The sequence below is a fragment of the Octodon degus genome, unplaced genomic scaffold (assembly GCF_000260255.1).
Source record: "Octodon degus isolate 3935 unplaced genomic scaffold, OctDeg1.0 scaffold00009, whole genome shotgun sequence".
NCBI classification, from domain to species: Eukaryota; Metazoa; Chordata; class Mammalia; order Rodentia; family Octodontidae; genus Octodon; species Octodon degus.
Window position 1 is genome coordinate 16,430,620 of NW_004524585.1, and position 27,631 is coordinate 16,458,250.

A 27,631-nucleotide genomic window follows, 5' to 3' on the forward strand; every position below is an offset into this window, starting at 1 on the left:
CTCAAATATTAATATATTATCTCAAATATATCTCTTGAGATAATTAATATTACTAATTTTGAATTAGTATAATACTTGTATTTAAAATACTTTTATTCCTAACATGATGGTGGCACTTGTAACATCAGCATTCTGGGAGGCTGAGGCAGGAGGGTTGCAAATTCCAGGCCAGCCTGGGCAATTTAGCAAGACCCTATCTCTTAAGGAAGCTTGTTTAATAGTCATGAGGCTCTGGGTTTAATGTGCAGCAGTGAAAAGCTAAACAAAGCTAAAAGTCAAAATAAAGAATGTATGGAGAGGTAAAAAAATTTTGTTCTTACTATGACTAATTAGTTAAGGAATGGTGACACTGGGCAAAATAATTAGAAGAAAACATGACAAAAAAGAAAAAAAAATGGAGGAAGGAGGTAAGAGGATTTTTGGAAATGCAGAGAAGGAGAAAAATGGCTTGGAGAGGAAGGTGGTATTCAGTTAGGATTTGGGTAAGGAAAACAGTGTTACATAAATAAGGAAAGAACCATGAACAATTTGGAAGTCTATGATGGCTGGCTTTCACTTTGCTGTGTTTTAGCATTCCTTTTGGAATGCTAAGTAACTGGTGCTATTCAGAACTCTTTCACTGGTGTTTGTGTGTTAGCCTTCTTGGACTTAAGTTGATGCCAACCTTTGTGATGAAACTTCAAAGTTAGATGATTCAGGGGCTGGAGAGATGGCTCAGTGGTCTAAAGCACCTATTTGGAACAAGCTTGGAAAAGCCCAGGGACCGCAGTTCGATCCCCCAGCACCACATGCCAGCTAGCCGCGCCCCCTGGTGGGCTGAGCTGGCCACACACACACACACACACACACACACACACTAAATAAATGTTAAAAAAAAAAAAAAGAAAAAGAAATAAAAAAAAAGTTAGATGATTCAGACTTCAAGTTTTAAATACCATTTCTATTTTTTCCTATTTTCTTATATAAGTAATGATACAGCTGCACAATAAAATTTTTTGCAAGTTATCTGCATGGTGGATTTAATTTGCCTTCAATCATACTCTTGTGAATTTCTCTTTTTCAGTCTTTGAAATGATTCTTAAACTAACCGTATCTGTTAAAGTAAAGGTTTTATTTAAAAATGAAAGTTTGACAGAATTTAAGAGACCTTCACTTTCAGAGAGTTACATTTTTCTTGTAATATAACCAAAGTATTATATATATTTATGAAGCAGCTATTGGGGTCAGGTGTAACCTTGTATAGGTAACTTTAATTTCTCTGCTGCTTCACATAAAAGGGCAGTTATACCTGCCTATTTATCTCATTATGCTAATGTACATATGTCTAAAAGCTACTTTGTTATCATTGCTTCTATATATTGCTATATTGTCACATTAGTAGGTTACTTTATAGGTTACAGTAATGTAAACCCCTTTCCTAAATTAAAGAATGAGTAGACCCAGAACATGCAAATTCTGTTTCATTTACATTATGCAAACACTGAATTTTTATAAGCAAAAACACTGTTAATAAAAGAAACTTAGCAAATTGAAGGAAAGTAACTCATATGCAAATTAGAGATCTTTGCAATAGGTATAGGAAGCTATGCCTTTATTTGTGGGCTGATTTCCCTTGTATGGTACTTTATTTATAAACCACTCTTTTATTAGCCAATCTAACTTTTCCAGAGGGTACTTTAAGAAGAGAAGGAGTAAAAAAAAAAAAAGGGGAGGTCAAATAAGCAATCAAATTATCAAGTGTTCATTGGACACTAATGGAATTTTAGACTTTTAGAAAATTATTAGTTATGAATTTCAGTGTTTTTGTTGACAGAGGGTCAGTTATATAAAATCATAGTACAGTTTTAATGAGATCCATGTCACTGATAGATTATCTCCATTGAAATATACGTGGCACACTATTTCACATGAACATTTTTGCTGAATTACTTTGATTTTAAAATGTTTTTAAGAGATGTATGGAAATATTTATAGATAAATATGTTTTAGAAATAGATGAGCGTCAAGTATGAAATAACATTGGTATGACAATAAGTATTGAAGCTAGAGATTGGTAAATGTAAGATTATTTTATAATTTTCTCTACACTTATATAGTTTTGAAACTTCTCATAATAAAAACTAAAATGTTAAATTTTTCCTTTTTAGCTTACTTGATGAAATAATTGCGTTATGGTAATTTAAAGTTGTATCAGTAAATACATTAAACAATTATTTTTTCCTTGATACATAAAACAACATTTATTATAATTCTCTATTGAGATGTTACTGATTTTAAAATGTTTGAAATGAGAAAAGTTATTTGTAGTAATTGAGTAGAATTTTGGCTACATACTTATGACATATGTAGAAAGTAATAATTCATTAAAGACTTAGAATGACTACATTAATGTAGTGATCACACTTGCAATAAATGTTTGTTCAACATATGCTTCTCTTGCTAGATTGTAAGTCCACAAGGGAAATTTGTTTTATTTGTGGTATGTAGGATAGTACTTGGCATGTAACACAGTCAGTAAACATTGCTGTCTAGCCAGAGTTTAAAAGAAACTTTGTTTACTTTTAGATTTCTTTTTACTTTTAGATTTTTAAAGTTACTATTTACTTTTTATTAAATGAGGAACATAGTCATGAAGATCTTACTGAGATATTCATAAAGTGATCCATATTGTCTTTGGCTTACATATTTGTTGGGATAAGAAAGAGTTAATAGAGAGATGTGTTAAGTAATCTGCAGGGCATGTAGGACAAGGAAAAAGAAAACGGGGCACCAACAGCTGCTGGAGTAAGGAAGAACACTTGGGACTCAGGCACCCTTTTTTTGTGTCCTTGCTCCCGGATGCCTAACAGGTTGTCACGTACAGTATAGCCTGAACATTAATCTTGGACACATATGATGGGATCTTGCCCTGTTCACCTGAAGTAAACCAAAGGGTGAGACTTAAGATATATAAAAATAAAGACCAAAGGCGGGGTGGCAGCCTTTTTGTTTGAGCCCTCGCTTTGCTTACATTGAGTGTCCATGTGTCCTTTTTGCGACTGCCTTCTGTGAGTCTTTCCTAACACATATTTATCTATTTTTATGTGATGGTACCAACTTTTGTGTGTTTTTCATATTACTGTTTTAAATAAGAGGGCTTCCTAGTGCACTACTTGATAAGCGCCCAGAAGGCCTCTCATTGCCTTCATTATTAGCTAGTGTATGAACTGCATTCTGTGAGAGAATAATACATAAAAGTAAAGAATGGTGAAGAGGAAAGGGATAATTTCTATAGATTATGAAGAGTTAAATAAACAATAGGAAATTTTTATTTAGTTCTAGTTTTAAAGTTCCTGTAAGTATAATTTATATTTATTGGACTTTAAGTAAAATTCTACATTTGACATTGTTGTTGTCAAAGTGTTTCACATACTTTTTGTATTTTGTCTGAAGGGAGTGCTTACCCACACTGGTATGGCCAGATCTAACAAAGGCAACTTTTGCTGTAGTTATTATGAGGTTTTTGGTGCTACAGAGAGACAATGACAGAGGTAAAAGTAAGCTCCTGGAGGCCAGAATATCCTTTCAGTCAGTCTTGTACATACCTGCTGGACTTTGAAGTACAGTTTTCCCATTCTTGAAGATTTTTCATTGACTGCCACCCTTGTAAGTTTATGTGAAACGAAACTATTCCCCTTTTCCCTTTTTCTGCCTGCTTTTAGTTTTCACTAGCTTCAGGTTTAGCAGGTAGAGAAGGTACCCCTAAGATTCCGGACCTACAGTGCTACCACTGGGATCTTTAAAACATGTGTCAATGTTAGGCTTTTTGGGGGTTCGCTTGAAGTCAAGCACTTTTGCAAATATAATACTGAATACTTCCTTTTCACACAGATAAAAATGTCTAGTTGATTGCTATGATGCTTCCTTAGGAGGTGATCCTTTTCTGCTCTACTATGTGACTTATTTTGAATTGGAGGACATTACCACCTTTCTGAAAGATCAAAATCTGCCTTGCAAATTGATCTCACTTTTCTCTAATTCTCTGATACTGTTTTCTATGTCCTGAATCACAGGTACAATGCATTCTAACTTTCTCTTCTGCTTCATTTTCCCATAGTCTCTATGATTTAAAGTGAAGGTATTCCAGGCTGGAGACTTAACATGAGGCTAGTACAATTGGATATACAAAAATGGGCCTGTACTATTACTTCATACCATGCACAAATCAAAGGTTAGCACTAGGTGGGAGTGTAGTACAGTCATAGAGAATACTCTCCAAGCCTGGTTGAAGCTCTGAGCTCTGGGATAGATCCCCAGCACTTAAAAGAAAAAAAAAAGGATTAACTCTTAAGGACCTCATATTTCTGTATATTACAGCTAATAACACCATTAAGACTAGCTTTAGAATGGAATATTTCTGAAACATCTGATAAAATAGTTATATCAAGAATACATTTAAACGCTTCTACACTTTAGTAAGATAAATACCACAGTTTTTTAAAGCCCAAACTGAAAAAATGGAAATATTTATCAACTGATGAATAAACAAAATATTGTATATTCATACTGTGAAATTATACTCACCAAGAAAATTAGCAAGATAAACTTTAGAATCATTACTTTGGTGTAAACAAAATGGACTACATATAATAGAGTTCTTTTCAGATAAAATTTCTGAAAAGAGCAACAGTACAGATACAGAAAACAGATCAACTTAGGCAGATGCAGGGGCTGGCCTGCTTTGCCGTCCCTGCCCCCGGTACACACTGAGAAAACTGAGACTAGGCATGGTGCTGTGTGCCTGTAATCCCAGCACTTGGGAGGCAGTAAACAGGAGGATCACTATGAGTCTGATCTACGCGGTGAGACCCTGTACACTCTGTACATCCTGTCTTAAATACAAAAAATAAAAAATAAAAAGGAAAAAAAGGGAACATCAGTAGTTCCCTGGATCTGGGGCTGGGACTTTAATTGTATATGTACATAAAATCACCAAAGGCAATTTTGTGGGTTGTTCAATGAAAGTATTTAAAAAGTGGACTATGCTGATAATTATGGAATTGCAGAACTTCATTAAAACTCTATAAACTATACTCTTAAGATTGATGAATTTTTCCTACCTCAGTAAAGCTGTTTGAAGGATTCTTCATAATCAGGTATCATTGCATTTTGATACCAGGATCCTGACAGGATAATGTAGGAAGTTCTCGAGTTGGAGTCTAACCTGGACAATTTGGTAAGACCCTGTTTCAAACTAAATAGTAAAGCTAAAAACGGACTGGGAATGTAGCTAACACAAGGTCGGTCCTGCTTTCAGTCCCCAGTATCCACAAAGAAAACAAAGTAAAACAAACTGAAATAAAACAACCTCAAAATTCCATAGTACTTGAATTAGGACACAGTTATTCATTTTTTGGTTTTTGTCATGTCAGACTGATTTATTCTTTTGTCTTTTGAACAGTGTTTCTCAAGCTTTAAGGTATATAAAAACCACATAATGTCTCAGTTACTCTTTTCTCATTGCTGGGACAAATACCCAACACCCAAAATGAAGGAAGGAAAGATTTATTTAGCTCAGTTACTGGAGGTTTCAAGGCAGACTGGCACATGGCAGAAGTCAGCAGTTCATGGTGGCAGAAGGCAACAAAACAGCAAGAGCAAATGGGAAAAGTAGTGCCAGCAATCGCAACAGAGTCAATAGAGCGCAGTCTGTCTCTCTGTCTCTTATGTTACATTCAGGCTATTCGCTCCATGCTGGGTATAGCACTCATAACCATAATCCCCACAGTACTCAGACCCATAATCCTGGCCTTGCATGATGAGGTATTCACAAAATGTAGAACTGCACCTCAATGACAGCATGAGGCTTTGAAGGGACAAATACACACAAACCATAACATGTAAGCTTTTTGTTAAAACTCAGATTTAATTTCAGCAGTTCTGTAGAAGGGCATGACAGTTTGTATTTTTGTCAAGCTCTAATGTGATGTCAATGCTGCTGATCTGAAGACCACACTTTGAAGGAGGTTTTAGGACTTGTTCGTAGTCAAGCATAGATACTAAAATCTCTTGGGGAACTTTTAAAATAAAATCTCCACCAAGTAATGAAGTCAGAAAGTTTCTCAGATGATTTTAATGTGTAAAGAAGTTGAAAACCTTAACAAAATAGGATTCCTTTTATTAGTTATCAGTAATAAACTTTTACCTCTGTCTTTTTCACTCCTATTCCAGGATTTACCTAGAGCTTCCAAATGAAGGTTGGGATCTCATAAAGGAACAAGAGAATAAATTGGATAATTTAATTCCACTGCTTTTGAATTATCTTCTTATACATGTCAATCCCTTTATCCTGGCTAGGAATCAGAATACAGATAGAAAGGAACCAGGACTGCTAATAATAGCCAAAATATTGAGGCATGACAATGTTCTATACACTTTTCAAAAACATTTTACATGCATTGTTTTTTCCTCAGACTTTGTGAAATAGGTAGTTATATTCTTTGTAATATAAAAAGAATAAAGTACTAGAGAAGTAAAATGAGTTTTTCAGAATCACGTGTGATTTTGGTGAGTGATTTAGCTGGAACTTAAAACTAGACACCCTGTCTCAAGGATCCTAGAGAAGCTGAGACACATGTAACGCTTGTCTTTTAGAACGCACTCCTGGGTTTCTGTCAGATCTTCTGCTCAGATCTTTAACTGATCTTCTATTTTTGAGAATGAATCTGGATGCCACCCAGATTTTCAAGATGCTATTTATTTGCCTTCTAAAACACACCTGAGCCTACTAAAAATGTTTTTATGCACTTAGGAATCACTGTAGCCTACTTTGTCTAGGACTCTGTTGATGGCAGAAGCTGCTCTAGGTAGTTTTATTCTGATTCTTGAGCTAAAAACAAATAAAAAGACCTGCTAACTAAATTTTTGTGTCCTTTTTCTTCTCTCTCTCTTGAAGCTTTGGCCCCTTGATCCCAAATTTCTTTATGTCCTTAAGTTTTTATTTGAATTCTTTCCCCTTTTGAATGTGAGTATGGAAAAGACTTTATGGTACATTCAGATTGAACAGGGTGTTTAAACAGCTGATTATATGCTTTCTTCTGGTACCATGTTCTGTTTTTCAAAAGAGACTGAGTTTCACTGAAACTTCTAGTAATCACAGGCTATAAGATTTTTTTGTTAACGCATTGTCTTTAGAAATCGGAATTTCAGGGAAGTACATTTTTAATTTATCAATGGCACTCTTAATCTTAATATGCTTAACTATACTTTTGATGGCAGAATTAATCTTTTATCAGATTTACCATGGATGTTATTGGTTATATTATTTTAGGAAAATGTTCTTGTGATTGTTTTAGAATTAATGCTGTTAAACAAACTTTTATTTTTCTGATATCTGTTCAGCATAAAGAAGACAGGAAATAAAATTCATCCGTATGTAAAAGAGATGTAAATATTTTTAAAAAACTTGATTTCATCTTGACTATGAGGAAAGTAAATCTAAAATTAACCATATATTCAATAGTATGTGATCTACCTATTGTAAATGATGTCTTTGTGAAGCTATGGTGAAAATTTTAGCACAATTACAAAAGATAATTTCATACAGGGAATTTTTTTGGAGATGGGGAGAAAAATAGGAAATTTCATTCTTCATTTCATTCACAGCAAGGATGGTTGAAAATACAAATACTATTAGTGTATATTCTTTGTTGCACTGAGAGTTTAAGCTTTAAAATGAATGAGTCACTTTTTTGTGGTTTATTTTTTAATGTAATTTAATTTTATTTTGAAGAGCTGAGTCACTTTGAAGGTTGTTAAAAATATAAATCCTTGAGTTCCATCTTTTTGGCTCTGAAATTTTAATAATCTCCTCAGAAGACTATAATACACGTTGCATTGGCATGGCTCTTCAACAAACAAAGACTCCAGGAGATTATGTATTTTTCTATTAAGAGATTATTGTAGGGAGTTGACTGAAGTGAGTATAGAGACTGAAAAGTCCCCAAATCTGTATTCACTGATCTAGAAACCTAGGAGAACTCATGGTTAGTCTCATCCACAAACATTCTCATAGACATGACAAGAGTAATGTTTAAACAGATATCTGGGTATTTTATAGTGCATTCAAGTTGACCATAAAATGGCCATGATATACAACAAAGTTAAGAGATAATGAGATAAAATTTTCTCACCTCTCCCTTTTCTAAGAAAAGATTTCAGAGCTGGTCAGGTTGATGCAAATGTATAGTTGCAGTTGTTTGGGAAGCTCAGGTATGAGGATCCTTGTGTTCAGGAGTTTGAGGCCAGCATAGGCATTATAGTGAGACCTTGTCTCAAAAGAGAAAAGAAAGAAAGGAAAAAGATTTTGTAACACATATAACAAACACACCAGCCATATAAAGCTACTAGGGTAATGCTATTTTAAAAGAAATCAATATATGTAAAATAACAGAAGTATACTTTTGGTCTGAAAATAAAGGGAAATCGTACGATTAATATACATTTATATGTTTCATTTATTTCTGCTAAGTGCTAAACATTATCTATGAGTCTGAATGGATCAGCTGCCTGGTTAAGATGGTCAGAGACAGGGATGGTCACATGGTTGAGACAGAGACAAATGTGGCATGTTTGAGAAAGATTGACACTGTTTTGGATAGAGTAAATAAGAAATGGAAAGGAAGGAAGTAAATTGAGGTCTGGTTGTGGTCAAATCGTCAGGAGTTTTGGTAGCCATAGTAAAGAGTTTGAATCGTAAGTGTGATAAAAATGTACTCTAAACATATATTAATAAAAAATTAGAGAGTTTTTAACAGCAGAATGATATTAGTTAGATCCTATGGCCATTATGTGAGGAATGAAGAGTGGAAGGCAGGTGTAAGGGGTACACGTTGCAAACCCAGCTTTCAGGAGGCAAGAGAATCATCATAAATTCAACCCTAGTCTGGGTTACATGGTGAGTTCAAGGCCAGACTAAAATACATGATGCGACCCTGCTGAGATGGAACAGAACAACAGAACAGAACAACAGAACAGAACAGAGCAGAGCAGAGCAGAGCAGAGCAGAGCAGAGCAGAGCAGCGCAGCGCAGCGCAGAGCACAAATAGAGCAAAGAATGGAATCAAAGGTGTCACTTAGGCTGTTTCCATGTTTAGGTAAGCGAAGATACTAGTAGTGGACCAAGTTGATATCTGTGACAAAGGTGAGAAGCAGCCAGGTTTGCAATATGTTCAGAAGACTTGGCAACATTTTCTATCTAGTTTCCTGGGTAGAATTTGAAAGAAAAATGGTTTGGTTCGAATTCTTAGGTGAGTATTGATGCTCTTCGTGAAAGTGAGTCTCAGGGAAGAGCAGGCTGGCTTAGGTTTCATCTTTGGACATTGTTATTGGATACTTGCAGATGTCCATGGCAGAGATGTTTGGATAAAGCAGTCTGAAGCAGAGCACAGAAGTCTAGGCTAAGGATAGCATTTAGTGCCAGGACATTAGAGTAGGCCAGATAGACAGCGAAATGAGACAGATAAGAGGAAGGAAGTGAGAATTGAGATGAGAGGAAAATCAGTAGAGCAACTAAGGAAGGAAACACCTAGGAAAATGTGGTTCTCCCAGACAAATGAGTGAATTGTTTCAAGAGAAACCACCTGCATCAGATGCTGTTGAAAGGTTGCCATGAGAACCTAAACCAGTGATGGTAAACCTTTTAGAGCTTTCAGTGGTAACAAACAGCCTTTATGGCATGTGTGCCATAGGTTTGCCACGTTGACCTATACTGACCATTAAACTTGATAGTAACAGTTGAATGATAGAAACAAAAACCTCATTCCGAGATCAGATGTATACTGTTTTCCAAGGACTGCTCTAACATTACTGTATACCAAGTAGCTTAATGGAAATTTATTGCCTCACAGTTGTGGAGTTGGCAAGGCCATATTCCTTATGAAGCTTATGTGAAGTTTGTGTTTGTGGCTCTCATAGTTTTTGATACATCCTTTTAAAAAGGCCATCTTTGTCATTCCTTGTTTGTAGCAGCATAATTTATCTCCACATGGCATTCTCCCTGTATAGGTGTCTGTGTTTTAGTTATCCTTCTCTATAAGGATAGCTTTTGTATTGGATTGGGGACTATCTTAGTTACTCTTCTCTCCTTGCTGGGACAAATACCCAACACCCAAAATGAAGGAAGGAAATGTTTATTTAGCTCACCGTTACTGGAGGTTTTAGTCCATATTCAGCTGGCTCCAAGGCAGAGGGGCACATGGCAGAGAGCAGCAGTTCGTGGCGGCCAACAGCAACAACCGAGAGCAATGGCTACAGAAAGACTGTCTCTCTGTCTCTTATATTACATTCAGGCTCTCTGCCCCAAGCTAGGGAAAGTAAGTACTCGCACCCATAAGCCCAGAAGTACTAAGACCCATAATCCCAGCCTTGGATCACTCATAATCCCAGTGGATCATGAGTTAATCACAAGCTAGAAGTCCCCACCCCATGACTGCATGAGGCTTTGGGGGAACAATTAGGCACAAGCTATAATGGGGACCCATTCTATTGTAATGTGACTTTATCCTAACTTAACTATTTACATCTGCAACAGCCCTGTCTCCAAGTGGTCCAATTTTGCTGTACTTAGTGTTAACTCTGACAATTGGGAGAACACAATTCTGTTTTACATCCATGTAATGAAATATTATTCAGCAATATAAATGAACAAAGTATTAATATATTCTACTCCATGGATAAATCATGAACGTATGCTAAGTGAAATAAGACAGACACAAAAGATTAAAATTGTATGTTCTATTTATATATTGTCCAGAAAAGACAAATCCACAGAGATAAAATATTATCAGAGGTTGGAAACAGAGGGTGATATGGGAATGATTGCTAATGGGCATGGAGTTTCTGTGGGGTATGGTTCATAGGCTTGTGATGTTTGCTGATACTTTATTAAGAACATCTAAAACTATACCTTTTGAAAGTGAATTTTATGATGTATGAATTAACTTTCAATGAAAGTGTGACATATATATCTCATATGTATTATAGAGCTACACACAGAGTGAGAAAGAGAGTCACAAATAGAGAAAGAAAGAGGGAAGAAATGGAGGTGGCAGAAGTCAATAACTCTGGGCTATTTTGAATAACAGCATACAAAACATGAGTTGTTAGGTAGAATTTCCAGTATATATTGTGCTGTTTTGTGTGTTAATTCAAATGCTCAAGTGGAAAGTGAATTAGTGATGCACGGTGTAGCAGAGGGAGTTTCTAGTAGCAGCCGTATTCTTGAGTTTGTTGTCATATTACATCAGAAAACTCTCTTCGTGTTTCTTCCCTAGGTGACAGACCAATCAGTAAAAGCATTTGCTGAGCACTGTCCTGAACTTCAGTATGTTGGCTTCATGGGTTGTTCAGTGACCTCTAAAGGAGTCATACATCTAACCAAGGTAGGTGCCATGGCTGCTTCAACTTGGTATTTCTGAGTATCATTCATTGTATTTTTAGTTTTATATTATTAGGAATCAAACCTAGCACCATTTATTGTGGGGAATTGGACTACTCTGAGGTTGGTTTTTTTTTTTTTTTTTTCAATATCGGGGATCAAACTTGGGATCTTGTGCTTGCCAGGCAGGTGTTTATGCCACTGATCTGTCTCCCCAGCCCTTATTGTGGGGAGTTGGGACATGTACATAATTCATCTTACTTCTTTTAAGTTCCATTTCCATCCTTGTTACTTTGTGTTTTGAGACAAGATCTTCTGAAATCACTATATTGCAGACTGGTCTCAGACTTATAGTCCTACTGCATTGAGCCCAACGAGAATTATGGCATTGCTAGTGTGTACCATGAAGCCCAGCAGATTTTTTATTTTGAGACATCTCACTGTGTTGCCCTAGTAAACTTTGTATTCAAGAACTTTACTTGCTTTGCCTCAGCTTCCCAAGTAGGTGGAACTGTGAATATATACCACTACACTTGGCTCTCTAACTTTAAGTATACTTTAATGTGAGATAGTCCATTGTAGATTTGTATTAGTGTTTGATAAAGTTGAAGATCAGTTTAAAATAACATGAAGCTTACATTTTCTGAAATGCAATGATAATTTAAATAAGAAACTTACTTTTTGCTATATAGTTGCTATTATGAACATATGCATTACAGAAACTGATACATGTGACATGAGTCATTTAAATACTAATTAAATATAGTGTTTTTAGAAGGTAAATTGATTGAGTTTTAACTGTTTACATGTCATTAGGTTATATGAGCATTTGGCTTCAAAAGTGAATATGTAAAATGAAAAGAGATGAATGAACATCAAAAATTTACCTGACAGCTCAGTTCACTTATATACCAAATATAAGATATTTCATATTTTACCAATGATGAAAAAATGCCAAGTCCTTTGTAATCTCTCATTGATGTCTCAGCTCTATTGTGTTCCAGAGCGCTCATATAATTAGGAACTAATTCTCATATTCATGTAGTGGAAAATTTTCCTTCCATAAAATTACCTTCTATAAAATTGCGTATTGTGTGAAAATTTTTACTAACAGCTTGTAACTCTATCATATGAACTTATAAGATGAATTCATCTTAGGTGTTCCATTTTAATAGCTGACTAAACCTTTTAATTAAAAATTCCTTCATTTCACAGTAATTAAAAACCTACTGTATTTCTAGCACTATGCTGAAGCAAACCAGAGAGATCCCAGGTTTGATTTGGGCTTGATTTCTTCAAATCTCTTTAGTGTAGTGGGAAATACTGTCTTTTTTCTCTCCACATGAGAGGCTCAATGTTTATGAGTTACCTAGGAGTATGGTAGGGATGCATAGTAAGTAGGACCCTGGACTCAATTGTTCGTTTTGATTCTTGGCTCTGCTGTTCATTAATTAAGTGGACAAATTATTTTTCTGTATATTGAATTAGATAATTATATAAGATTCTAGATTCAATAACAATGCCACAGTACATACTAATGTTCACGAATCTTAAAACAGATCTTATGGTGTCTAAATTGCCAGAAAAATAGTATAAACTTTAATTTTAAAAACTGAGATCACTTTTTTTGTCTGTTATATCTGATAGAGAGCCTATGGTTATACTTAGTCTTAAATGAATGATCAAGTGTAACTTTATTTTGAGGATCAGAACCTAAAACTAGGGGATAGGTATAGACTATTATCTTCAATTATTGCTCTGTCATAACATCTTAGTGTAACCAAGACCATTTGTAACCACAGTTTTTATTCATTTCCTATAACCTTGGCCTGAATATATTGCTCGATGAATGTTTTTCTTGTCTCATCTAATGCTGTTTATAATGTAGAGTAGAAATGCCGTTGGTTGAACAGATTGTGCCCAAGAAATGTTATAATGACCATATGTGGGATTTTTATGATCACTCAAAATTGTACTTATTAAAGGCAAAACAAGATTTATTAGATCAGTGAGTGCTTTCATGAGCATTTTGAGATGGCCAAAATTTATGGTACACTGGTACTTAAGAGAGAGAATTATTCTCTATGACAGAAGAGCAACAGCAGATGTCTGTTAGAAAGCTCAATTTGCTAAGAAAGTTCTTCTCAACATTATAGGCAAGGATTGCTGGTTTGGTCTGTTAACAAGTGGATTTATATAATCCTAGTCGATAAAGTTCTGAGAAGCATATTTTCCCTAAACAAAATCTTTGCTTTGATGAGAAGACTGGTTTGTGGTATAGGATTATACACAATAATTTCCTGAATTCCAGTTAAAGCCAGGCGTCATTTTAAACATGCATAGATTGTAAAAAGCTGTTTTGTTTTATCTCTTGAAAACTGTGAGTACAACTCTGATTTTAAGAAAGTGAAAGCATATTGGTTTAAAATATTTGCATTCTGGTGGTGTTTGTCAATTGCTAAAATATTATATATATATATATAACATATATAATATAGATATAATATAGATATCTGAACCTAGGAAGTTATTTCCCTTATTGTCATCATGGTACATATAGTTTTGAAAGAAATTATTTGTGACACGTGAGATATGGAGTATTAAGAAAGCTTTCATCTAAATATGTTTATATTTATGTGGTTTAGAAAGTCTCCCTAACATACAACTTTATTATCTGTTGGTTTCAAAAGTTGTTAAAAGAGATGTTACGCAAAATCTATGTACCTTAATTTCCTGTTTTGGAAATCATATACCTAGATTCAGTAACTCAGTAATCTATCTCTCTATGTAAAGTTTCTTCTACCCCAAAGAATCTATGAATTTAGGATATTTGGGCCATAAGGGACTGTGAAGGAGATCTTATGAAACTAAGACAAATATCAAAAGGCAGTGAGAATGGAAAATTAGGGATTTGTGACATCTTAGATTATTAAACCAAATACAAAAGATAGCAGATTTGGAATAGATAGAAGAATATTCATATCTTATTACATTGGTCCCTTGAATTTAATTTCACTTTGATACTTTCTTAATTGGATTTTCATTTACTTTATAATATGTATTAATGACATGCCCATAGTATTAAGTAAATTCTGCTAATAGCAAACAATACTGAAATAGGAAGCCTTTTTTTCAAACTGCTGTTATGATAAAGAAAGTTTAGAAATAGCTAAGAACAAATAAACATAAGTTGAGAAGACAAAGTCAGGTTTGCTGGACTTGTTTAGAATAAAAACTTTGTCATCTCTGCTTAACAGTTGAGTATTGTGTTGTATGTACCCGAATTAGTTCTCTTCCTTCATAGGCATATTTTTTCATTGTATTATATCTGCTGATATGTATACATTTTTTTTTTTGCTCTCTGTCCTACTTTTATAAACAATTTCAGCAAATGCAAATACAGTTAACCCCTCATGTGACACTTAATTGTGACACTCAAATGTCATTTACCAATAACAGTACTAGAAGGAATATGTCAAAGGAGTGAAAGACAAATGGAGCTTTTTCTACTGGCTTAAAGTGGGTACTTCAAGAATCTAAAAGAAAATGACTATGTTGTATTCAAATATGCAAAAATCATGAGTGCATAATAATATAGAAATCAAAAGCAAAAAGCCCAGGGCTACTTCATCCTACAAGAGAGACCGGATTTGTTGTCATCTTTGAGACAAAGCACAAGTAGACAAAATATATGAAGCAGTGGTTTTCAAGACACTGGATATCAGACAAATAAATAATTTGTGAGATATTGGAAACAAACAATAGGAGTCTTCTGTTTGTCTTAGTTTTCTCATTGGAAAAATACTCAGATGGCAGGAGTGAGGGGTAATCCAGGTAAAACTCAAGCCTAGAGAGATCACACAGGGAGATTCCAGTGACTGAGCACTGGAGTGGGCTAGTAGTTCCCCTGACTGTGGCCTTGTCCTCATCCCACACATCCAGACCTACATAGCTTATGAGTAAGGAAGAAATCAAGAGAAATTAAAAGGTATTTTAAAGAGAATGAAAATGAAAATACTATTTTTCATATTTTGCATGATGCTCCTAAGTTGCTCCTTAGGTATAATTAATAGAACTAAATACCCATATAAGAAAAAAGAAATGTCAAATCTATGACCTTGGCTTCCATTTCATGAAACACTTTACACCAAAATTTAATTTCTGAAAAATGTTAAAATATATGCCTGCCACATATCTAGCCATTCCATTATTAGATTTTTTCCTGAGAACTGAAAAGTATATGTCCATGCATCTTGCTTTATCTGTAAAGCCCAAAATTGGAAGTAACTCAAATAATTGTAAATAGGTAGGCAGTGGACTGATTGGTTATACAACAGGATACTATACAGCAGTTGAAACTAATGAATTATTGATGCATAGTGACATGGATTAATTTCAAAGTAATTTTTCAAAGCATAAGAAAACCTGACCAAAAATAAAATGTTTAGCTCCATACATAAAATTATAGGAAATAGAAATGATTGTATTCTGATTATAAGCAGACAAGCCATTGACTGGAAGGGACACAAAGGAGCAGGTGAAAACTTTGGGAAATGCTGTATACGTTGCTGTTTTAATTGTGGTATTTCATGAGTACATGGATATGTCAAAATGTATCAAATTGTGTAATCTAAATATGTCCAGTCTTTGACATGTCAGTTTTTCCTTAGTAAATCTTATCTGAGCTTCTGTTTTGAAAAAAAAGTAAGCTCAATGATCATTGTTATAGTATCGTACAGCAGTAGCTCACTGTAAAAGTGAAAAACAAAATGTGGATCACACATTTATTCTTTTATATGGCCTATATAAAAATGATCACGTTTCATGGGCCAGCCAGAGAGCCCAGAGGACTAAAGTGCCTGCTTAGGCAGAATACAGTGCCTGGTTCGAACCCCATTGTGCTGTGTCCGCCCTACCCCCAGGGTATGCTTAGACAGCCATTGAGACTGGGCATGGTGATGTGCGCTTGTAACCCCAGCATTTGGGAAGCTGAAAACAGAAGAATCACTATGAATCGGATCTATGTAGTGAGACCCTGTAGACCCTGTAGTAAATACATTACAAAAAAAAAAAAAACTGATCACATAATGTATAAGGAAATGTTCTTCTGTATGGAATTCTAGATAAAGAAGGACAATAAATGATGGAATTAGAACAATTTGTGGATTGATATTCTTATTTATTAGTTTAATGAAGGAGTCGAGAAGCTCATCTAATTTGACTCACATCAATTTTGGTATTGAGAAATGTGAGATATCTAGACTCTATATGCGTATAACATGATATAACATGACATGGTATAACAGAGAGAACACAACCCTGTTGGGGTAATACTTTTTTTGCCTGAAAATACTTAATTTTACCTTTATATTTAATTAGCTATTTACAGAAAATAGATTTAACATTTAAATGGCACAAGAAAGAGACAATCAGCTCAATGTATGTTTCTCCAATGAATGTTTCTCCAATAAACATTGAGAGGAAAAAATATGAAGAAATGCTTATAAAAAATTAAGAAAAACAACTAAGTGTAATATGAAGATATTGGATGGGTCCTGTAAAACAATATTAAGAAAAACAATAGTAAGAATACATCTTTGAGACTGTTGAGAAAATTTTAATGTGAACCAGGCATTGGGTGATATTAAGTGACTATTAATTTGTTGGGGATAATAGTAGCATCGTATTTGTTGTATTTGAAAAACTTTAAAGGTGAGAGTTATATGCTTGCATATTTATTGTTGAAATGACACAGTACTAGGGATTTGGCTATAGGGAAATAACAGAAAAAAAAGTGTCTAGGCCAGAAAGAAAATAAAAAGTGGCAAAATGTTTACAATTGATTCAGTTTATGGAACATGAAAGTTCATTATATTCTCAATACTTTTGTTTATATTTGAAAATTTCTATAATAATAAGAGAAAATTTAAGGTGTTAAAATACTGATGTTAAGATTAACATTAGTTAATCTTAATGATGAATGATCTTAACATGAATAGTATATGATGAAACTAGTATTGAATAGTACCTGGTAACATAGCTGTACTATTCAGTATTGCACTCTAAAGAGTATATAATATAGAAAATGCTCAGCATGATAGTAATAGTATATGTTAGCATTTATTATTAATTTTAAAATCAGTTAAATAGTCCAGTGGAGTCTGAAAAGTTAAAAATGGCCAGTTACTTTTTAAGTGCAAGTGGAGAGTAAGCCTCAAAACTCCTTAGGAATGTAATGTTACAGATCCATTGAGGGAGAGTCAAATAAGTTCAGTTTGTAGATTATTTCAATCAGTAATCAAGACTTTATTCTAAATGATTTTTAGGGAAAATTAAGAGAATTTTTGATAAAAAGTTCTTTATTATATGCTCTGTGAATATGTGTCATAAGTCAGAGGTAATGTATCTTTTCATATTGTTAATATATTTTATATAAGCTTTATTTAAATTAACTAATAATATTAATTCTGGTGCTATATTTGTTGTATTGTTGCTTTAGTTATTCAGTTTATAATCATTAATACATTCTTGAGCTATGTGAAGTTCTTGAGTTTGTTTTAAACTGGAAAATTCATTAGGAAAATAGCAGTTATACAAGATATCCAAAATTCTCATATATTCTTGGACTGCAATCACATGTAAAGAACTTAAATTTTTAAAAAGTGCTTGTGTTTGAAAATATGAATTTTTTTCTAAACATAAAACAAAATTGATTTTTTTCAGTTGATTTAATACAGGAATGACCATTCATGCAATTGACTTAATTTTTGTATTCCATTTCTTGTTTATTCAGAGAATAGAAATGAAAAATGAACTTTCTTTTTAAGTTTTCAAACAACTGCTCAGTTATAATCTCTTCTATAGAACATGCTTTTACTGCATAAGAAATGAGATTGTTATTTATTCATAGATTATCAATTCATTTGTTTCTGATAAATATATAGGTGCTTGAGTGATATTCTGAGATGTGGGAAATGTGTTTTAAAATTTATTAAGCTCTGAAGTAGTCTATAATGTTTGTTGAATGACCATGCTTTTGGTTCTTTTAATCCTTTCAACACTTAAGGGTTGAATCAGAAATTGTGTTGGAGAACAAAAGTGATAATTGATTTTATAAAACTGATGTAATACATTAGCTGATTATTTTTTTCTTAGAAGTTTGCAGAGACCAACACAACTATTTATAGCCTTCATCAGTGCTCATGTGATGTGATGGTTGTAGGAATTTCCTGGACAAATCATTAAATCTCTCTGCTTTAGTTTCTTCATTTGTGAATAAGAAAATGACAGCATTGGTTGGCATGTTCTTAAAGACCTAGGATCTTTTTTTTCCTTTTCCTTTCTTTCTTCTTCTCTTACTCCTCCCCTCTCCTCCTCGTCCTCCTCCTTCTTTTTTTTTTTGATACACTACGCAGCTTGGACTCATAATGATCCTCCTGTTTTCACCTCCCCAATGCTGTTACTACAGGAATGCACCACCATGTCTGTGGGTGTGTGGTGCCAGGGATCAAACTCTGGTCCCTGCGCTTGCCTAAGTAGGCACTTAGTCCACTGAGCTATCTTACCAGCCCAAGAATTTACTTTAAGTCTAGTCCTAATCTACTCTTCTTTTGATAAAATAATAAAGTAAAACAATTTCATGAAAATAAATCTTACAAACTTTGGGTCCATGTTTTCTACCTGAGTGTTAAAGCTGAATATTACGGTTAATAATTTTATTTTTTGTATTTGTTGCTATGTGTTTCTTTTTCCTTTTATTTTTTTTGGCGGAACCGGCGGTTGAACTCAGTCCTGTTCTACTGAGCCATCTCCCTGGCCCTTCTCTTTCCTGATTGCCCTGTAAGGGTTATTTAATGGTTTGAGCAGCAAAAGTAATATTTTAAAAACTTACACTGTCGCAATACACTGAATCAGAAATGTACTGTTATACTTTATTAATACCCCAATTAGTGCCTTTAATTTTTATTTTTCTAAATTATTATGGATAGGGTATATATAAGCTATAGAAATTTAACAGATTTATTTATATTTCTCTATCAAGTTAGTAATACCTACTCAACAAGACTACTCTATATAATTTGTAACAGTGTTAGTCACACTCTAGTTTTGATGTTTGTACTACATTTTTATTTCAGCAGCAGTAAGTATTAATACAGAAAGATGTATTACTATACTACTCATAAAAATAAATTGATCTTCAAAACATTTCAGATTGAGCAAGTTCTTACAAATAAAATGAATAAATTAGTTTATTTCTGCTACCTATCCTTTGATAAAATAGTTGCTTCAGGCCTTACTTGTAAATATAAAAAGAAGAGAGCAGGCAGTGCTTTTGAAAGGGACCTTCTTAGATCTTGAATATTATATATTTAAGTATTATTTTAGTTTGCTTATAGTATCTTCAGTTCACCCAATTTTTTATCACACACTTGCTCATGAATTGTGGATTTTGTTTCCATTATTCTTACAGAAAACATTTTCAGCTTTATTTTATCAGATCTCAAATATATGAGGTGAGATGTTGCTTTTATTCTTTATACTTTGAAGCTAATTCATACTGTTTTGTATTGGGAATTTTATACATGTGAGGATCACTGTGACTGTACTTCACTTAGCTTTGTGGTTTAAACATAATAGTGATATCCTAAGAGAAAGGAGTCCCATTTCTAAATCAGAACAGACTGAATTAAGAGAAATCAGACTTGGGGCTAATGTAAATAAACAGATAGTTTAATTTAGTGAGGAAATATACTACTGAGAAAAAGTAAATGAATCCCATTTATTAATTTAAATGTTTGTCAAGAATTACAGAATCTAATGTAAAAAATTGACAATAACATTAACATTTATAGTTGCCTAATTTGAAAATTTAACTTAATGGCATTTTATTTGGAATTAATTCGGCTGTCTCATGTAAGCATTATTTTTGCTGCATGTGGGCAGGCCCATGCAGCACAGGGAAGTACCCCTGGGTATGCATATGACTTATACATTTACATGTATACTTTGCCATAGACATATTACATTACTTTTCAGCCATAGTCCAAAGAATCAGATTTTTTTTTAAATTTCAACATTCTGTGATGTTTATATTGATCTAGAATATATAGGATATGCCATAGATTGTCAGGGCTTCTGGATAATGAAAGAGATAAATTATGTTGTGTCTGTTTTGTTGTTCTTTAAAAGTAGCAAATTCATTTTCATAGTAACTCTGTTATCCAGAAATTAAATTACTTATGAGGATGTAGGGTGCTATGAAATTTTAGCTTGAAGCTTCAACATTTCACCAGAATTATGGCCTCAGTATTATTATTATTTTCCACAATAATTTCTGGATTAGGGTTTAATTCTCAGCTCCCCTTTCTCTGAACTCACCCAATAATAGAGTCCAATATAGCACATTGACTCTAGGCAGTTGAGCTCCTCATGTGTTTGCTCTCCAGCCCAAAGGTATCGTAAGCATTTACACAAAAGCTGTTGATCACAGTGTATTTACAAAACCCTCAGGAGCATAGTTGCTTTTCCCACTGTTGACTTCCCTGCAATTGATTGTATCCCAGTGGGATGATTGGCCATCAACATTTCTTTTTTTTTCCTCAAGAAAAAGTTTCCTGCTGGAGTTCTCTGTTATATTCACTAGAGGAAATGCTTGGTTATTGTGTTTGATCAGAGGTACTTTTTCATCATGAAATTGACTATCAGTTTTGGACTTTTAACAATAAAACAAGTATCCTTGTGCTTCAGAAATCTTCTCAGGTTATAACTTTCACAGTTTTCATTTTGCTCAAAGAGAAAAACGAAGTTGGTCAGCTTACTGGGTTTCTAGGCAAGATACAGAAATAATCTGACAATTATTCTTGCTTCTGTATTGTTATAAAGAACTCTCATTAGATGGACTATGCTTCTTTTTTTCATTGCTGGAAACCTATATCCTATTTCCCTTCCTTTTGGCATCATGCTGAGCCTAGGTCTATTTGCTTGTGGTATTTTTCTTCTCTAAGTATGTTCTTCTACAGCTATATTCTGTAGGAGGCTTCACTCTGTAGTCTACATTTAGTGGGAGGCAGGAGGGCAAGTGAAGTATAATCTATGACTTTTCTTTACCTTTCTGTCTGACTTATGTTGGCCACAGCTCTTTCTTTTTTCTGGTTCTAGCTCCAGACAGATCTCCCGCCATTCTAACTTGTACTGATTGACTGCAGATTCCAGTAACACTGACTCCTACGTTTCATTTGTCACCCTTGGAGTGCTAGTGTTTTCCCACTCTTGCTAAATCTCTCTCTTAGACTAAAAAAATCCAGGTTGTCTTCTTAGCATCTCTTTTATGAGAATAACCAATTTCCTTAATGAAATTTCTTTAATGTAATTTGATCCTTATAGTATATCCTGACATACATCTTCTTTTGGCATCATTTGTGTTTCTTAACATGAAAATATATTTTAAAGACCAGAACTGATACATATTTCTTTGAGGGGGGCTTCTGACAATTGGAATCAAAGCACAATCTATAGAATTGGACATGCGATTTAAATTTAGGTTGACCCTTCCTAAGACTCTTTAACTCTACAGATGTCTTGAATCTAAGCAAACTATAGCTATCATGATAAGGACAGGCCAGTTATGTGACAAATAAGAATAATTTGGCCCTGGTGGGTTCCTAGAATATGATGGGACTTGCTGCTTAATTACAGAAATAAAGTTTTCACACATGCTCCTAGTAAGAACAAAATTGGAGTTTTTTCTCACTGTTGCTTTTAATCTAAAGAAGTAAATGCAAAAAGAAAAATCAAAAGAACAAGAAAAATCCAAACAAGGAAAAAAAAAACATAAGTAAAAAAGTTAACTGTTGTAAAGTAGTTGTTATTGGTTGTTAGTTGCTATTTGAAGTTTTATCTTAGGTGGTTTTGATTGACAATTAAAGAACATGGTATGTGATATATTAGTCCTTTGCAGTTTTCAAAATCTATCATTATACTTTTTTATTGATGTGAGAAGGTATAAGTAACACCAAATACTTAATATTAAGAGAAAATCATAAACTGATATTGAAAGCTTTACCTAAGATGTACACTAGGTACTGTCATTTTAGGTTTCATATTAATTAGTTGAAACTTTTGAACTCATGGATAGGTGAGGAAACAGGATTATAGATAGATAAATTCTGTGTATCTGAAAATAGTACTTTAATATATAAATCAAAATTACAAACTTTTGGTGCCTACTTTGGAAAAATTTTATTATTTACATTAATCATAACTCATTTTCCATGTGTAATACAGAGGAAAACTTTCAAAAATACCTTCTCATTGCTATTTCTTGCTTGTAACTGATTTTTTTGCCCATGGCATATTCATCGAACTAAAATTTTAACTTCTTCACTTCCAGCTCTTAACATTGGTGTGATTAGAAGAGCCAAGATCTAAAACTTATTAATTCCAAATTTAAATACATTATAAACCAATTGTGGTTGCTTCTTTGACCTATTTTGTGGAATGATATAATATGAAATAAAACAAGATTTGATTTATTATTCAAAGAGTTTCTGACTTGGATATTGAGCATGAATTTTTATATCCCCTTTAAAAGGTTTGACTTGTCTAAGACTCTTACTTCGAAAGTGTTCACACCTTCACTATTATAAGTGGTTAGGGTACTTTGCAGTTAATACCAATGAATAAATAACTGAAACACAATGCTAAAGATTATGGAAGAGATACTAGTTTTTTCTAAATCTACCCTGTGATATGTTTCAGATCAAGGTTTTGTGACTCCTTTTTCACTAGTATGGGTGATCTGATTGATTCTGTTTTCAATTATTAATATCAGATTTGTGAGTTTCTTTCAAGACTAATGCTAAGAGTAGGGAAATTGTATGTTCACTTTGTAATATATCTCATAAAATGTGGCTTAAACATTGTAAAGAAAGAGAAACTGTTACTGAATTTGACTTTTCTAGTTTCTTCCTGGATAACTTGGAGTACTCATGCTCTTTTCCAGTTAACCAGAGAGAATCTGTAGGCACATAGTGGTGTTTTTTTATTTTTATTATTTTTATTTTTTTTTAACCTATTAAGGATGTTTGCTCTGGCATGTGGAAGGCTCAAAGTTGGAAAGTAGCTCAACTAATGGTTTTCAACATGTGTGTTCACAGCTTTTTGGCTCAAAAAATGGAAGGCTGTCATACGTACTCCTTAAGTAGTGCCTAGCCATAAAAAATAGGAAGGCTATGTTTTGAAATTAAAGTGGAGACGCTTCTTGCTGTGAGTATAGACTCTAGGCTGAGACCTATAAATGAGAATGTAAAACTAAGAGATTTTTGATATGAAGATGAGTCCCAGTTATGTATTCTAAACTAAGAAAAGTGTTTTAATTAAAATTTTTGAGGCTGTAGAATTTCAACCCAGAAGCATGGTCTCGCTAAGCATATGTTACCACTGAATTATTTATACAGTTTGGGACATTTTATTTAAGAGAGTAGATATGGCATTACTATATTTTTGGAATGCCAAAAGGTAGAAAGTGTATGTCAGTATGTACTTCTAAGTTAAAAAAAATATATTGTTGTTCTGTTGTTCTTTAGCTTTACCCGTTTAGAAATAAAGAATGTAATTACTTGATTGTTTTGCTTTAATAATGTAAACTAATGAGGCCAGTATGTGTTTCATTGGGTTTGCATATGAAAAGCTTTTGCTTAGACTAGTGCCATTTTACTTATTTTGCTACTTTAAAAAACAATCTTGTGAAGCTTTCATGTAGAATAAATTTTGAACATTCTTGGCCCATTGAATTTGATACATGGCACGTGTGAGGTTCTGAGTTCGATTCCTAGTTCAAAAAACAAAAGAAGTTGGTATATGGATACAAATGAGTAAAACCAGTTCAACGTTTCATGACATTGCCTTCCTTCCCCTCCTGATCCTTCTGTCCACCTGTCACCTACCTTTCTTTGCTTTTTCCTTTTCTATCTCCCTTCATCTCTGAACTTGATACAAGGAAAGGGATATTATTCATAGCCACCCCAGTTAGATGGAACAATTTCTCTTTGCTTGCATTTGACTTCATTTATCCTTAATTTACTTAAGCTTTGATTTTTTCTTAGTTAAGTGAAACTCTGTATTTTATTTTTTAATTGAAGAGGGATTCTAACTCTTAGCTCCTGCTGAGTAAAAAAGTGACAGGCTGCTTAGTGCTGCAGACTATAAGCACTGTTTGTGGTTCATTATGAGCTCTAGGAATTTTATGTGGAGAACAGAAAGAGATTGGGTAGAAAGAAAAGTACAAGAAAAAAAGTCAATTACGACTGTACTGCCTGCCAGAATTAAACAGGAGGAGCAGAGCATTCACTCTGAATAGTGTACTAGAAGCAGAAATCTAATTAACAAATTCATATTTCTGGAGCAGAAGAAAGTGATTAAAATTTTGGTGAACTACTCAAAATTCCTGCCATACACATCAAACCCCTGACAACTTACAGAAGTTTTTTTTTTAATGGTCTGCATTTTAAGAATAAATGTGTAAATAAGGAATTTCATTATGCTTGTTGTTCTCAAATGGTTTTTAATTGTGTGGCATGAGAATGTCATTTTTATTACTTAATGTTTTAGTATTTGTGAAGCTTATATTCAAATAGAACCCTTTTAAAAACATGTAGCATCAGAGCTGTAGATCCTGTGTTTAACATAGTTGGAAGACTGGAGAACTGATTTGTAAAAAGTAAATAAATATCTCTAATTTGTTTCTGATTTCAAATTGACTAAATTTAGTAGTGAGCATTTAATAAATGCAAATCTAGTACTGTTAAACAGTGGTGACACAATGGTGAATAAGACATGGTCCTGCCCTGCAGTTGCTTACCCTTGACTCTAGTGGGAGGAAAATACACTTCATTAGCTCACATTATGGAGCAGCGTGTTGTGACAGTTGTAAAAGAATGAACAATATCAGTGGGTATCCTGTTCTGAGTGTGGGTGCCCGAGGTGGCTTTATAGAAGACATGGTGTGGAACTGTGAAGGATGCATTATGAACTGCTAAGATGAAGAAGTGAGTCTAGCTTTTTAGCTATGCTGTTAATTGGTGACACTATTACTACTAATATATTTTATTTTAGAATTGGACCAAGGTACTATGTATTATTCTTTCTTGCTGTATATATTTCAACATTAATTTAACCAATTAAGAATTCATTTTTACTCACTCTAAGTGATAAGACTAGTGTTTGTACCAAGCTGACCTAATGAATTTAACATATTTATATATAACGTAATTATCTATTAAATTTAGAAATGTAAATTTAGAAGCATATATATGCTCATGATCTCAACATTTATTTGATATGTCTCCTTTTATATCAGATATCTCAGACATAGCATATTCAACTGTCTTTTTTACTTTTCTTCAAAATGTTAGTTGCAACAATATCTTCCAGTTGCTCAAATCAAAAGCTTAAAATTGTTGATTCCTTTTTCTTTCATGTCCTGTTATAACCTATTCAAATAATTCAGTTGATTTTACTTTCAAATATATCTATTTTCTTATTTCTTTATACCATATCCAGATGCTGTCACTATGGTCCATGTTCCTGATACAGCTTCACTGGATTAATTTAATTGCATTTTCTGCTTCCATCAATTTTCCTGTGTTCTGGGTTCTACATTGTAACTTAAATGATCATTCAGAAAGGTTCACTTACCTGGGTACCACATGCCCTGCCAACCCCGCCCCTGCCCCCTCTCCCCCCACCAGTCCACAGTGTGACCTGTGAGGTACTGTGCAGTTTGCTGCTCTTGGCTCACCTTTCTTTTCTCTCTGTTGGAGCATAACTAGCTCCTAACTAGTCTTGTAAAACCCTGAACCTACTTTCATCTCAAGATTTTTACACTGACTTTAACCACACATATCAGAATGGTTTTGTTTGCTTCTTCATCTTCTTCACACCTTTGCTTAAAAGTCACCATTTCAATGTTACAATGTCTTTTTATTTATTTAGTTGTTGATGCTGCCCTTGAACCCCGGGCCTTCCCCAGCCTTTTTTATTCTTTTGTTTTAAGACGAGATCTTGCTAAGTTGATGAGCTTACCTTGAATCAATGAGACCTTTGTTGGCTGCTTATTTAAAATTACAACCCATTACTCTTCTCTCTTGTTTTCTATCCCGCATGCTTTACTTTATTTTCCCTTATAATATTTAACATAGAGAAATTTTTTCTAACCTTTTGGCATTTTATGTAATTTACTTCATTCTATATATTTTATTAATTGCCTCCTCCCCAGCTAAGAATATAAAATTCCCATATGCTTGGATATTTATTTATTTATTTATTTATTTATTTATTTTGGATAAAAGTATAATTTTCAGCTATATTTCTAGCCCTTTTGTGGGATCTATCTTTTTTTTCACAGCTGATTAATAGGACAGTTTTGATAATCAATACATTGTACATTTGTTATCTTCTTAGTGGTTATCCATAATACAAGAAGTAAACAGGATATTCTGTCCAGACACTGTTAGTACAGCTCTTTCTTCTCTCTGTTTTTATTTATTTATTTATTTATTTTTGGACTTTTTCCTTTTATTCTTTTTTTTTCCATAATTTTATTGATAAACAAATAGCAATGACACACTTTCAAATCAAATCGCTAGGACAGTTTCAGTAATTAACACACTGCATATATTCTTCTTAGTGGTTAATTGCTGTACAAGATACGGACTTGAGATCCTATTTACAAACACCATTACAACAAATCATTCTATTCATTAACAGAATATATCTATCCTAACCACTCTGAATATACAGATATAAAATGGACATACATCTGTATACCTTTTTTTTGTTAAGTTCCAATATTTGAATATTATAGATGTGTAAACTCAGCAAAATATTCTAAAAGAGTCCAGTAGGCCATAATAGCATCGGGTATTCTGTTTAAATGGCAATGTCAGAAATTGTTGACCTGAGTCCCCCACAGCTCAACATAACAGCAGGGCTTTACTGCCTATATTTCGTCTTCATACTTTTCTACTGGATGGTTCAGACCAAGGTAAAGTAGGACCTATGGAACAAGAGTTGTAGCTTTTTTGTCTGAGAAGGTCAGTGAAATGCCCTCAGGATTTATCCTGAGATCCTATACCTCAGATTGTAGAACCTTTGTCAGTGCAGCCATGTGGATGAGTCATGGCCATTCCTTGGCCAATGTGCTCTCTGTGAAAGCCT

At 33.7% G+C, this 27,631-nt stretch overlaps 1 protein-coding gene across 1 annotated transcript in view; it reads left to right on the forward strand.

The window, feature by feature from the left end:
* Fbxl17 (F-box and leucine rich repeat protein 17) overlaps positions 1-27,631 on the forward strand; it is a 616,731-nt gene that overhangs the window by 187,723 nt on the left and 401,377 nt on the right. Inside the window, exon 6 of the mRNA XM_004625466.2 lies at positions 11,313-11,420. Within this exon, the coding sequence (XP_004625523.1) occupies positions 11,313-11,420 (108 nt within the window). The remainder of the gene's footprint in view (positions 1-11,312; positions 11,421-27,631) is intronic.